The sequence below is a fragment of the Thalassophryne amazonica genome, chromosome 3, assembly GCF_902500255.1.
Source record: "Thalassophryne amazonica chromosome 3, fThaAma1.1, whole genome shotgun sequence".
NCBI classification, from domain to species: domain Eukaryota; kingdom Metazoa; phylum Chordata; class Actinopteri; order Batrachoidiformes; family Batrachoididae; genus Thalassophryne; species Thalassophryne amazonica.
In genome coordinates, this window is record NC_047105.1 from 107,564,499 (window position 1) to 107,576,889 (window position 12,391).

The window sequence follows — 12,391 nt, forward strand, 5'->3', positions numbered from 1 at the left end:
TACTCTTATGATTCCTGATGTAAGTCGTCTCAAACAAAGATCAGACTGGTTCAGGGTCAGCGAGTCCCTGTCAGGTCTGCCTGTATCTGTGATTTCATGTAAAAGTCGTGTGTGTTGTGCAGACTTTCAGATAATGCAGGATGTGTCTTTAGTGTACTAATGACACCATTAAGACGTATAGAGTAAATTATTATTTGTAGTTAACTTTTGGGCAAACTCATTTACATCTTCTTGAAGGAAATTGTGTTTTCATGTTGGAACCTGTTTATGCTTACTTTAGTCTTAAGGCTTACGCACCCGTAGTAGAATCCATATGACACCGCTGTGCATTTGCTGCTCCCGTAGCAGCCTCTAGCTCTGCTGTTTGTCCATTTCAGGATGTGAGGCTGACTGAGGGCTGATGTCATCTTTCCCCTGCTGCAGAGGTGAGCCTCAGGACACAAACCAGGGAGGAAAGAAAGGGAGAAGAGAGTGATGCAGTCTGAGCAGGACAGATGGGTATAGAGAGGGGTGGTGAAAGGAAGAGGGACAAGATGCATGTGTTATAGATTTACAGCACTGAGTGTGTGTCTGGGACTAGGTGCTCTTCTTGTAGTAATGGTAGTGCTGGTGGGGGACTGCTCGGCATGTCCTATCCTGCAGTAGTGGAGCTAGAGTTGCGTAACGGCTCCCATCCGCCGTGTGCTTTTCCACTCTGGAATGAGATCATTCTCTGGTTAACAGTGCTCATCAGGCTGTGGCTGTACATACCGTGCATGCACACTTGTAGCAGCAGAACTTTTGTGGTGAAGGAAAAAATCATTTCAAACCATTTGAAATTCAGCTGCATTGAGCTCAGATATTGTTGTTCTGTTATAATCAGTTGTCACATAATCTGCGCAAATGATCTTATCATTCTGTGTTGATATTTTCTTTCCACCGCTGTTTGCGTCTCTATACCAGTAAATCTTCAGTATAATCTGTGGCATTTATGTCATTTGTGTAGAAGGACTCAGTATAAAGACAGAATAATGAACAAATGTGGGACTGTATGATACGTTATCATCAGTAAACCATAGTGTTGGTGGATTGAATCGATGCACTCCTAATCTGGTTGAGCAGCTACACTCTACATCATTGTGTTTCTGGGTGGGAGTAGGAAAAGCGGTGACCTTAAAGGCTGGCTGCAGTGGTTTCCTCTAACATGAACTCTGAGGGGGTCAGTCACAGGGCAGTGCCAGAGCACAAAAACAAGGGCAGGGTCCCACTGCACTCTGTGAGGAAAGCCGAGGAGGGAGGGGCTGCTGGACCATGATATAGAGGGGAATGGCCATGAAAACCTATTGGAAGAAAGAACGAATGTAGCCTAGTATGAAGAACGCTGAAGAGGGCTCATTCTTACTTCTCCATGGAATAGACAAAGTCAGATGAATTCTTTCTAGACTCCAAATGTCAGAGCTGTATGTATTCAGTGCCTGTGCAGTCCACCAACATGCTGGTGAATATGTGCTTTGCTGGTTGTTGTGTTAGCACTGTCCTCTCACAGAGTGACTGTACCGTGGCATGTTTGAGCATGTAAGTGAGCCGCAAACACTTTATAAGCACACTGTGTATGTGTGCTGTCTCTCACGGAGAGGTATACTCAGTCAAGCTACAGCAACTCTAACAGGCAGGTTGGCTGAACGCAGGATGACCCATTTCCCCCGAGGCCCCGAATCACTACATCATCATCAGTTGGTCTTTGCAGTGGAACAGATGAGATTTCATCCCATCAAGCACTAAGCAGGAACCAAGGCTTCTTTAGTGACTGGAAAGCCACTTTTCATAAATCTGTTCAATACTACAATCTACTGTTTTCCTGAAAGTCACTTCAGTGATACCTTAGATAGATTGGCAACTAAGTTGTAGCTTCCTCCCCCCCCCCCCCCCCCCCCCAAAAAAAGAAGATTTGATTTGATTTTTGATTTCTGTTTGAATTTGATCTAATTTCTGAGTCATGCTTAGATGTGTTTGTACCACACATACATGAGCATATTAGTCCATGGGTCAAGCTGGTTTTCAGTATCACTTAAGGGGACTAAACGGCACTTACAATCAAGCCCCAGTGTATCAAACCCTACACAAAAATGTATGATAGCTATCACAGGTTGGTAGCTGTAGCCAGGTAAATGTCAATGAAGAATTACACATAGGTCAAAATTTAAAAATGCTTTAATCATGTTGAAATGTATATCATATTATTTGTCTAATCATAACGGTTCTGAAAAGGTATATTTGAATGTCTGAAGGTTATGGAGTTATGAATGTCTGAATGACTGAATGTTATGGAGTTATGAATGTCTGAATGACTGAATGTTATGGAGTTATCAGGTAAAAACAGCAAAAATAGTGACAAAGGTCAATTTCAGTTTCTGCAGGGGTCAAAAGTTAAAGTTGCTCCAATTTTGGTAAAAAGTGATGCAAATTATTGGCTGCGCTAATAGGGGTTTTAAAAGGAGTAGTTTGCACCATGTTTCATGCTTAGTTATCACGTTAGACCCCGTAAAAAAAAAAAAAAAAATCATTAGTTTATCATCCCTGCCCGCATCAATTTATTTATTTTGTCAAACTTTATTGATGGTGGTACAGCTGGTGCAAGAACCAGCACGTCCGCTCGGTGGCGAGTGTGCTTTGGCTGAAGATGGCTGAAGTTTACCGAGCCGGACCCGGAACTTACTGCTTGTAGTCATTGACAACCACACGTGAGGTGATACAGATTGCCAACAAAGCCGAGGGTTTCTCCCGAGGTGACCATGAGCGATATTTACAGTCAGTATGCATGTGGTATGCTGGACAGTGGAGGTAGCTTGGATGCTAAGTACACAATTTGCAAGATAAGTTTTTCCTCATTCACTTCTCTTCTGTGGCGACTCATTAGTGCCAAAAAGCTGTCACACTCGATAATAAAGGGGAAGTTTAATTTCCCAGCCTCAAAATTTGAGTGCACTGTTTATTCTCACTCTCATGGTTAGTGCGCTTGGTTTCGGTGCAGAAGGTTCCTACTTCAAATGCCACCCCTGCCACATTCCTCCATGTAATGTGGAGTTGCGTCAGGAAGGGCATCCGGTGTAAAACTTGTGCCAATTAAACATGCAGATCCACCTTGGATTTGCTGTGATGACCCAGAGTACAAAAACAAGGGAGTAGCCGAAAGGACTTACTTTATTCTCACTCTCTAAGAAAAAAATTTAAAAATCTGTCTGCCCTCATCACTTTTTTGTGATGTCAAGGATGATAAACTTTTTTTTTAAATGGGGCCTTACGGGGTCACATATGTCACATGTCATAGAATCCAATGCACTTTGACCTTGTTTGACCTTTATTTTGGAGACCAAGCATTCAGCACAGCCAAAACTGTTCCATTTATTAATTGTTTTAGTTAACCAATAATTTGTATCACTTTTTACCAAAATAGAAGAAATTTTAACAATACTGACCTTTGTCACCATTTTTGCTGTTTTTTATCCCATAACTCCAGAATATTCAGTCATAGTTAGTCCAAACTAATAAATAATGTGGTATACTTCTCAATATGATTGTCTCATTTTTAATTGCAACCTCTGTGTAATTCTTCATTGACCCTTACCTGGCTACAGCTGGCACCCTGGGATGCCTACAGTACATTCTTGTGTAGGTCATGGTGCACTGAGGCTGGATTGTAATTGTTGTTTAGTCCCCTTAAGTGATACTGATTATGTCAAACTTGACAACTGGCTCATAAACGCACACTGATCATGCTGCGCTGCTTGTGTGTGCTTATATGTATGACGTGTTGGTGTTTGATTTCAGGTGCTGATATGCGCTGAAGATGAGTGGTGTAGGAGACAACTCGCTGGAGCTTCTGTGCGCCAACCGCAAACGTAAACTGTCTACCTGTGACACACCGGGTTTAGGGTGAGTGCATGTGTGGATCAGCTGCTGAGGTCGCTCCCTTCCTCCTGTCCGCGAGTCCCTGCCCTCCATTCAGACGTGCGTCTGTTAGCAGCAGTCTGCAGCACCCAAATCCCAGCTGTGCGGCCTGCGCATGGACAGGACACACTGGGAGGTGTGGTTGTCATGGCAACATGTCTAATCCCTTCGGTGTCCCGGCAGGTGTGACAAGCGTCGGAGGGAACAGGAGAGCAAGTACATTGAGGAGCTAGCTGAGCTCATTTCTGCCAACCTCTCCAACATCGACAGCTTCAACGTCAAGCCTGACAAATGTGCCATCCTCAAGGAGACTGTCCGGCAGATCAGGCAAATCAAAGAGCAAGGTAGCGCTCCTGTGCAAATTACACTCCTCCATTCCCGTTCAGTCTAACACAAAAACACACCAACTTGTATTTGTTTAGCTGTTGAAGTTTTGCTATAAACATTGAATAAAGACTTACGGGCCTTCAGGAATCGGTCTAAAAAGCATTATTTTCAATGAGACGCGTTGCTTTTTAGAGACGTCAGAAGCGTCGCGTCAAATGTCGAGCTAAAGCGACGCTTCTGATGGGAACGCGCATTGCCGCTTGTCGGCAGGCTGGCGCGGTCAAAGTTCAACCCAATACAACTTTCGACGCTCTGACCTGTGACGTAGCTTCGCACTGTCCAGTAGGAACAACACATCGGGCAAAAACATGGACGACTAGTGGCAGAAACCACTGATCTGTACAAAACAGATCAGTGCAGAAACCACTGATCTGTACAAAACAGAAACGTGTCACAGGACTGCTCATTTATAGAGCAGTTTTCCGAAGAAAAATCCTTGGAAATGTTTTGTTGTTGTTGTTTGTTACCTCAAAATTTCTGATTACTGTTAAAAAAAAGTTTAGAACACTTGTAATTAAAATAGCTTAATAAATCAATAAATGGTTCTTTAGAAACCTTTCATCTGTTAATTAAAACCACCTGTTATTTCAGATTAGATAATTTCTTGTTTAACATAAGGAACCTTGAACATTTATTTTTAGACAAATAAAATAACATGGTAATTTGTACATTTTTTAAGTCTGGTAGATTATTTATAGCTCATTTCAACCAGAAAAACAGACACTATAAACAAATACAAATGTTTATTATAAATGCAACAGGAAATAATTTAACAGTGACTGCAGTGTGATTGTAAAGTAGGATTTCTGTGACATAAACCTCATGATGATTTTTTTTTTGTCATTTCAACTTGTAATTACTTCAAAATATGTAATTGCCTTTAATGTTGTTATCAGGACAGAGTCATTTCTGAAATATGAGTTTGAGCACAATAAGTGGAGAGCTTCTACTTGTGCAAATGTCTTTTTAATGATCCATTCATTTATTGCTAAAATATAAAATGAAACAGCTTTTAAAAAATAATAAAATAGTTGCTGTTTAAAGAGCCTTTTATTTAGAAGCAGGTGATGTTATGCTGGATTCTCTGGACCAGATGAAGGTTTCTTCTGCAGCTTTGAACTCTGGTGGTCTTGGTGACAGTTTTCTCCTATTTTGAAGAGCAGAGATGTTTTCTTTCTACTGGACTTAATGGTGTTCAGCTCATCAATGGAAGTTTTTGAAGTGCATCTGTATTTTGGTTGTCTGCACAGCAAATGTTCCTGATTGGGACAAATAAAAATATTTCTTAAAATATAAAGAAACACTTAACATTTTATATAGAAAAAAGAAAAGAAAAAAAAACAACGGAAAAAAAAACCCACCCCCCCCCAAAAAAAGTTATTTAAACTTGAGCTTTTGTGGTCTCCAAAAAAAGCTGTAGCTTTATTTGGTAAAAATAAAAAAAGACTGAACCATTTACAAATTAAAGCATTCACTCAGATCAGCTGTGCTAAAAGGCTAAGCTAACGTTAGCCGATCAATAAACCTTCACAGCAGTGCAGTAAACGTCACATTTTACTTTTATATTATTCTCACCTTGATAAAGCTGCAGAACTAAATTCCATTAGTCAAACTGGGACTTCGCATTTATCCAGAAAGTGGGAGATTTCGGACTGAGTGGGTCTCCTCCATCACCCCGGCTGCCTGCCTCGCTCTGCCCAGGGATGATGCCCCAAATCCCAGCTTCTCCTTGCGGGTCAGCCCGCTGTCGTGGTTCAATCAATATCCCACCAAGTCGTCAGTCCTCCCTCGGTCGGCGTCACTCCTAAAAGTAGCTGGAAAAAAGCTTCTCCCAGCAGGGTGATGGGAGAATCGTTCTACTGCTGTTTTTCTAAAGCTTTTTTGTGGTTCAGGCAACGCAAATTCAAGATGGCAATCACTCAACTTTTTTTGGGTTGTGGAAACAGCCAGAGTGTGACGTAGCAATTTCCGCCCCCCTTGATGCTTCTGAAGCGAAGCAAACTGACGTCACGACGCGTTGGAAATGCATTGGCCTGACGTCACGACGCGTTGGAAACGCATCGGCCTGATGCTTTCATTGTGAAAGGCCCATAAACCTTCACATGTATGCTGCCACAGCGCAGCATGATATATGATGGTGTGTGTGTGGTTCATGGTCAGGCTGCGTCAAGCAGCTCAGTTTGGTGGTTTGTATCACTGAATGTAAATGAACACTACTAACTGAGACATATCCGTGGTGATCCTATCTCAAAAACGATCTCTGAGGGTGTCAATATGTTATTTGTGCCAAACTCCACCAGGAAACAGACAGCAGTGATTTAGAATTCAGACCTTAATATCCATTTCTCCTTTTCCTCTGATATTTTCCAATCATCTGTCTGATCTCATAGGATGTTTTCCACCTCTTTTGGCTGGTTAAGATTTGATCTATGAGGTTAAGTGAGTGTGGAAAAAGGAAAACAATCATATTGGAATCTACCCAGAGGGTCACAGCTGACTTTTGGCTCTGGCGTTGTGCAGTCAGGTTGCCATAGTTACAGGATGGGAATGATGGCAAGCCTTTCTTTTTTCTGTTCATTTTACACCTTTACCTCCACCCATTTACACAGTTCCACTGAAATGATTGGTTTTCTGTCCTTTTTTATATTGGTGACTTTGACTGCTTGCACAGCTATTTTAGATAGAACTGACAATAAACCCAATAAACCATATTTGTTTTTTGTTTTTTTTTTCCCCTTATGGTGTGTCTCTCTGTCGATGACCCTGTGATAGTGGTATTTAACAAAGCCTGAGACAAATGGTGATTTTAAAAATAGAAAGGCATGCTAACAATGCATTCATGACCTCTGCTTCCACCTGGTGGCTATCAGAGGTACAGTACTTTGTCGCTGTAGTGCAGTAGAATTATTAGGAGCGTTAACTCGTTGATTGAGTTCCACCATTACGACAAACAGAGTGACATCAGAGTGTACTAACATAACATGTATTACTCTGTGGCTGTAAGGTTGTTGTGGGCCTACCAATTTTATTTTCCTGTTGGCTTATTGTTGTTGTTACCTATTTATTGGCAGAATACCAACAAACACCAAACCTGTCTGATAGTGTGTCCTTCAGCTAGTAAGATTCTACAGTTGTTAATATTAAGTAATCAAAAATATATGAAATATACTTGTTCATCTTTTTTCTTATGTCCATCCCCCAATTTATTGATAACTCAAATGGTTTTAACCATGTTTTGTTGAAAACTAGTTCATAGAACACACCTCTTCACATGAGTTAGAAGTAGTTTATATACATAGAATCAACCTCTTTTTGGATACTTTCCAAAAACACATTGAGGCTATATTCCAAGTCTCACTCAAGACTTTTCACTGAAACAAAGTGAGTTTTGCAAAGACTTTTTGTTTGTTTGTTTTGTTTGTTTTATTTGTGAGTCACGCTGCACCAAAAAAGGATGCATCGATGAACTCATAATGTTTTTGCTGCAGCTAAAAATTAGCTGTTGCAATTGTAATGATTCTGTTCATCTGCAGTATTTTTTTTTTTTTGTCCTCAGGAAAGAACTCTTGTAGTGATGATGATGTCCAGAAGGCGGATGTTTCCTCCACTGGCCAAGGGGTCATTGACAAGGACCATCTGGGACCATTGCTCCTACAGGTCAGCTTAAGGACATCAGTGGTGAGGGGAAAAAAGTCCAGTTAACTGCCTTTTTATATAATGAATCAATACTCAGCTGTAAGTGTTCACATATCTCCTGAGGCTGTATAGTAATATATAAGGTTTATATAATTTAAATGAGTGAGTAATATGTTTAAAGAAATCATTCTCTGTTCATTGAGTCTTCATTTCAATTTCTTTTTTCCTAGGCCCTGGATGGCTTTCTTTTTGTGGTGAACCGCGAAGGAAACATTGTTTTTGTGTCAGATAATGTCACCCAGTACCTGCAGTACAAGCAGGAGGAGCTCATCAACACTAGTGTGTACAACATCCTCCATGATGAGGACAGGGAGGAGCTCCACAAGAATCTACCCAAGTCAAATGGTGAGGCATGGGGTCATAAATGCATCTGTGCAAACTCTGAAGTTTACTTTGTGACACACAGCTGTTTCTGTCTGATTATATATGAAGATTTGAATTTTCTTTCACCAACATGTTATTTTCTCTTACTAGCACCAAATGGGGCACCGTGGGGTGGAGAGGTGCCCCGGCAGAAGAGCCACACCTTCAACTGTCGAATGCTGGTGAAGTTCGTCCACGGCCGTAGTCACGGATTGTCAGAAGAGGGAGCTGGCAGTCAGCGCTATGAGACCATGCAGTGTTTTGCACTCACACAACCCAGGGCCATGATGGAAGAGGGAGATGGTAGAAGTCATATTTATGAGTTCTGACACTTTCGACTTCAGGTTTAAAAATAAAAATGTGGAAAATCCTCAACTGATTATCTGAAAACAAATTAAGTCCTTCATGTGAACAGGTGTAAATGACTTAATTAAGATATGACTCATTTTCTCATGTGTTAAACGTGTACTTCTTGCCAGGACCAGGCAACATACATCATGTGTCTTAATTTTGGACTCACCGTTTGCTAAACTTTTTAAATCTCCTCTCGAAATATAATATATATCCATAATGTTAAAAGCATGCTGCGCTCTTCAGCAGAAGACAGTTTTCTTATGTTAAAAAAAATATATTCATGTTTGTGGTAAAGTCTTCTTATAACTATGATCATTGGCACACAGACTCTAGACAGTAATGTTGTGCACATGCCCAGAAGTTCTCATGTCATGGGCTGCTTTCAGAATAGTTTGTAGTCTGCACAAACCTACGATATATTATGATACATATCTTTAGAGTGCTATGGTAATAAATCAGGCCAGATTTCCTCATTTTTGGAATCAGAAAGGCAGTTAGGATAAAATTTTGTAGTAGGAAACTGGCTTTGGACAGTGCACAGTGATTAATCATTTTCTGTTTCAGTCAGGCTACAATACTGTGCAAAACTGTTTTCAGTATTTTATCTTCATGACTTAATGTTGTGTTATTTCTTTTAAACTCAGATTTACAGTCTTGTATGATCTGTGTGGCACGACGCGTCACTGCAGGAGAGAGAACAGAGAGATTCAGTACTCGTCATGAACTGTCCGGTAAGCTTCCACAGTGTTGCCAAAATATTTGCCCAGGTGTTGTTTTAATATTGTTTACATCTGTAGAAACTGTCGGGTTTTCATTATTATATTTGTGTATGGTTTTTTTTTGTTGTTGTTGTTTCTTTTTTTAATATATATATATATATATATATATATATATATATATATATATATATATATATATATATATATATATATATATATATATATATTCCATACTTGGGATTTAGTTTTTTGTAGTCTGAACTGTGTCTTCTGTTTTAGGTAAACTCATTGAAATTGAACAGCAAAGCACTCTTCACACCACTATGCGCCCAGGCTGGGAGGATCTAGTGAGGCGTTGTATGCAGATGTTCCTTCATCACAGTGAGGGACAACCCTGGTCCTATAAACGACATTATCATGATGGTATGCAATTCTGCTTCATCTCAATCACGGCGCCTCAACAAAACTGAACCCGTGTGTTGCACAGGAAGGGAGCGCTCATTTACTACTTGCACATCCCATACTACAACAACAGACCTTTTTTGCAGTAGTGGTATTCACATAAAATGATCTGAACTAAATTTGCATTAAATATTACTAAATGTATGCTTGTAGAGCTTGACAAATGCTTGGTCCACAAAGATAGCGTTAAGGAGGGCAGATTGCAGCATTACAAGAAGACAGCAAGTACGGAAGTATTGAAGGAATGTTCCAGAACTAAACATGAGTCACCTCTTCATAATGTTCGCAATGTGGGATGCACCCGTTATGAAACAACAAACAAAGTCCTCCTGAGAAGACTCATTCCAGTAACAAATAATCTTCCAGTCTACAGCATGTGTGTCACAGTACAATCACCGGTTTTGAAGACATAATAATAAATACAGCACATAGCAGTCATGAATGTTATTGGATATGATAGTAGATGACCACACACAATACGTGTTTAATTTGCAGTAAGTTCTTAAAGTGTTTTTAATGGGCTCTGAAAATTTACCAGCTTGTTGATGACTGGAAAACATTGTCAGGTCTGATTAATCCTTGTCCTAACTGCACCAGAGAGGTAGCTCAGTGGGATAGGAGTTGGACTACCAATATGTAGATTTGGGTTCAATCTTAGTTATATTACCTGTCTGTGTTTCTGAACAAGACACTCCAACTGCATTGTCCCGAGTCCACCTTGTTATAAACGGGAATCAGCCTTTTGCTGGAGAAGCACCGTGTCATAGACTGTTATCCAATTCATGCTGTGGAATCCAGGGATGGATAAACACCGGTGCTGGTGGACTTCAGAGCCTTTATAGGACTTGCTTCTTTCTCCATACAGTAGTCCCATAGGGCACCTTTCCAGACCTGACCTTTGAATAGCAAATCATGCTGAACATGTCAGGACACACTGTAAAAGAAGCAGCCACAGTACTCTGTGAATTGGAGTCCTCATCAGACTTCCACAACTTGTTCAAGTTGAGCAATATGTTATTGTTTTGTTTTGGAAACTTGTTTATGTTGTGGCCACATTTCAAGCTCTGATCAATATGCAAATCCTGACTGAATGGAACTGCATTGTTAGTGTCTATCTCATAATCCTATTTTATTCATTTTTATGTTATTACCACAGAAGCTTTGTCCCTTCTTGGTGTGTATTTTAGAGGACTTTTATTTTTCATTGTTCTGCTGCAGCTTTCCTTCACGGTCATGCTGAGACCCCACTCTACCGCTTCTCGCTCCGCGATGGCACCCCAGTCACAGCACAGACCAGGAGTGATCTCCGTAGGAATTCCAATCCAAATGAACCACCCACCTTCCTTTCCACACATTTGCTGCAAAGGTAGAAATGTTTGGGATAATGAAATTTCTGATTACCTCTTCCTGCCTAAGCAACTAGCAAGTGTGATTATGTTTACTTTTAGGTTTGTATATGCTTAAACTTTGTAATACAACCCCAATTCCATTAAAGTTGCGATGTTGTGTAAAATGTAAATAAAAACAGAATACAATGATTTGAAAATCCTCTTCGACCTATATTCAATTGAATACACCACAAAGACAAGATATTTAATGTTCAAACTGATAGACTTTATTGTTTTTGTGCCACTATTTGCTCATTTTGAAATGGATGCCTGCAACACGTTTCAAAAAAATTGGGACGGGGCAACAAAAGACTTGCAAAGTTGATAAATGCTGAGTGGGTGTCATGATTGGGGATAAAAGGAGCATCCCCAAAAGGCTCAGCCATTCACAAGCAAAGATGGGGCAAGGATCACCACTTTGTGAACAACTGTGTGAAAAAATAGTCCAACAATTGCAAGGAGTTTAGGGATTCCATCATCTACAGTCCATAATATAATCAGAAGATTCAGAGAATCTGGAGAACTTTCTACACGTAAGCGGCAAGGCCGAAAACCAACATTGAATGTCCGTGACCTTCAATCCTTCAGGTGGCACTGCATTAAAAACTGACATCATTATGTAAAGGATCTTACTGCGTGGCCTCAAGAACACTTCAGAAAACTATTGCCAGTTAACACAGTTCGTCGCTACATCTGCAAGTGCAAGTTAAAACTACCATGCAAAACGAAAGCCGTACATCAACAACATCCAGAAACGCCGCCACCTTCTCTGGGCCCGAGCTCACTTGAAATGGACAGAGGCAAAGTGGAAAAGTGTGCTGTGGTCTGATGAGTCCACATTTCAAATTGTTTTTGGAAATCATGGATGTCATGTCCTCTGAACAAAAGAGGAAAAAGATCATCCAGATTGTTACCAGCGCTAAGTTCAAAAGCCAGCATCTGTGATGATATGGGGGTGTGTTAGTGCCCATGGCATGGGCACCTTACACATCTGTGATAGCACCATCAATGCTGAAAGGTACATCCAGGTTTTGGAGCAACACATGCTGCCATCCAAGCAACATCTTTTTCAGGGACGTCCCTACTTATTTCAGC

At 40.5% G+C, this 12,391-nt stretch overlaps 1 protein-coding gene across 4 annotated transcripts in view; it reads left to right on the forward strand.

Moving 5' to 3' along the window:
* Positions 1-12,391, forward strand: part of ncoa3 (nuclear receptor coactivator 3) — a 100,556-nt gene that overhangs the window by 49,586 nt on the left and 38,579 nt on the right. For 2 of the 4 annotated variants that reach the window (XR_004559706.1, XM_034167242.1), the window contains exons 3-11: positions 378-425; positions 3,808-3,912; positions 4,111-4,271; positions 7,871-7,971; positions 8,181-8,355; positions 8,482-8,676; positions 9,372-9,458; positions 9,726-9,869; positions 11,127-11,274. Coding sequence is in view for 3 of the 4 variants with exons in the window: in XM_034167242.1 (XP_034023133.1) it covers positions 3,827-3,912; positions 4,111-4,271; positions 7,871-7,971; positions 8,181-8,355; positions 8,482-8,676; positions 9,372-9,458; positions 9,726-9,869; positions 11,127-11,274 (1,097 nt within the window). In the remaining variant the exon portion in view is untranslated. The remainder of the gene's footprint in view (positions 1-377; positions 426-3,807; positions 3,913-4,110; positions 4,272-7,870; positions 7,972-8,180; positions 8,356-8,481; positions 8,677-9,371; positions 9,459-9,725; positions 9,870-11,126; positions 11,275-12,391) is intronic. The other 2 variants (XM_034167244.1, XM_034167243.1) reach the window with 2 other exon arrangements.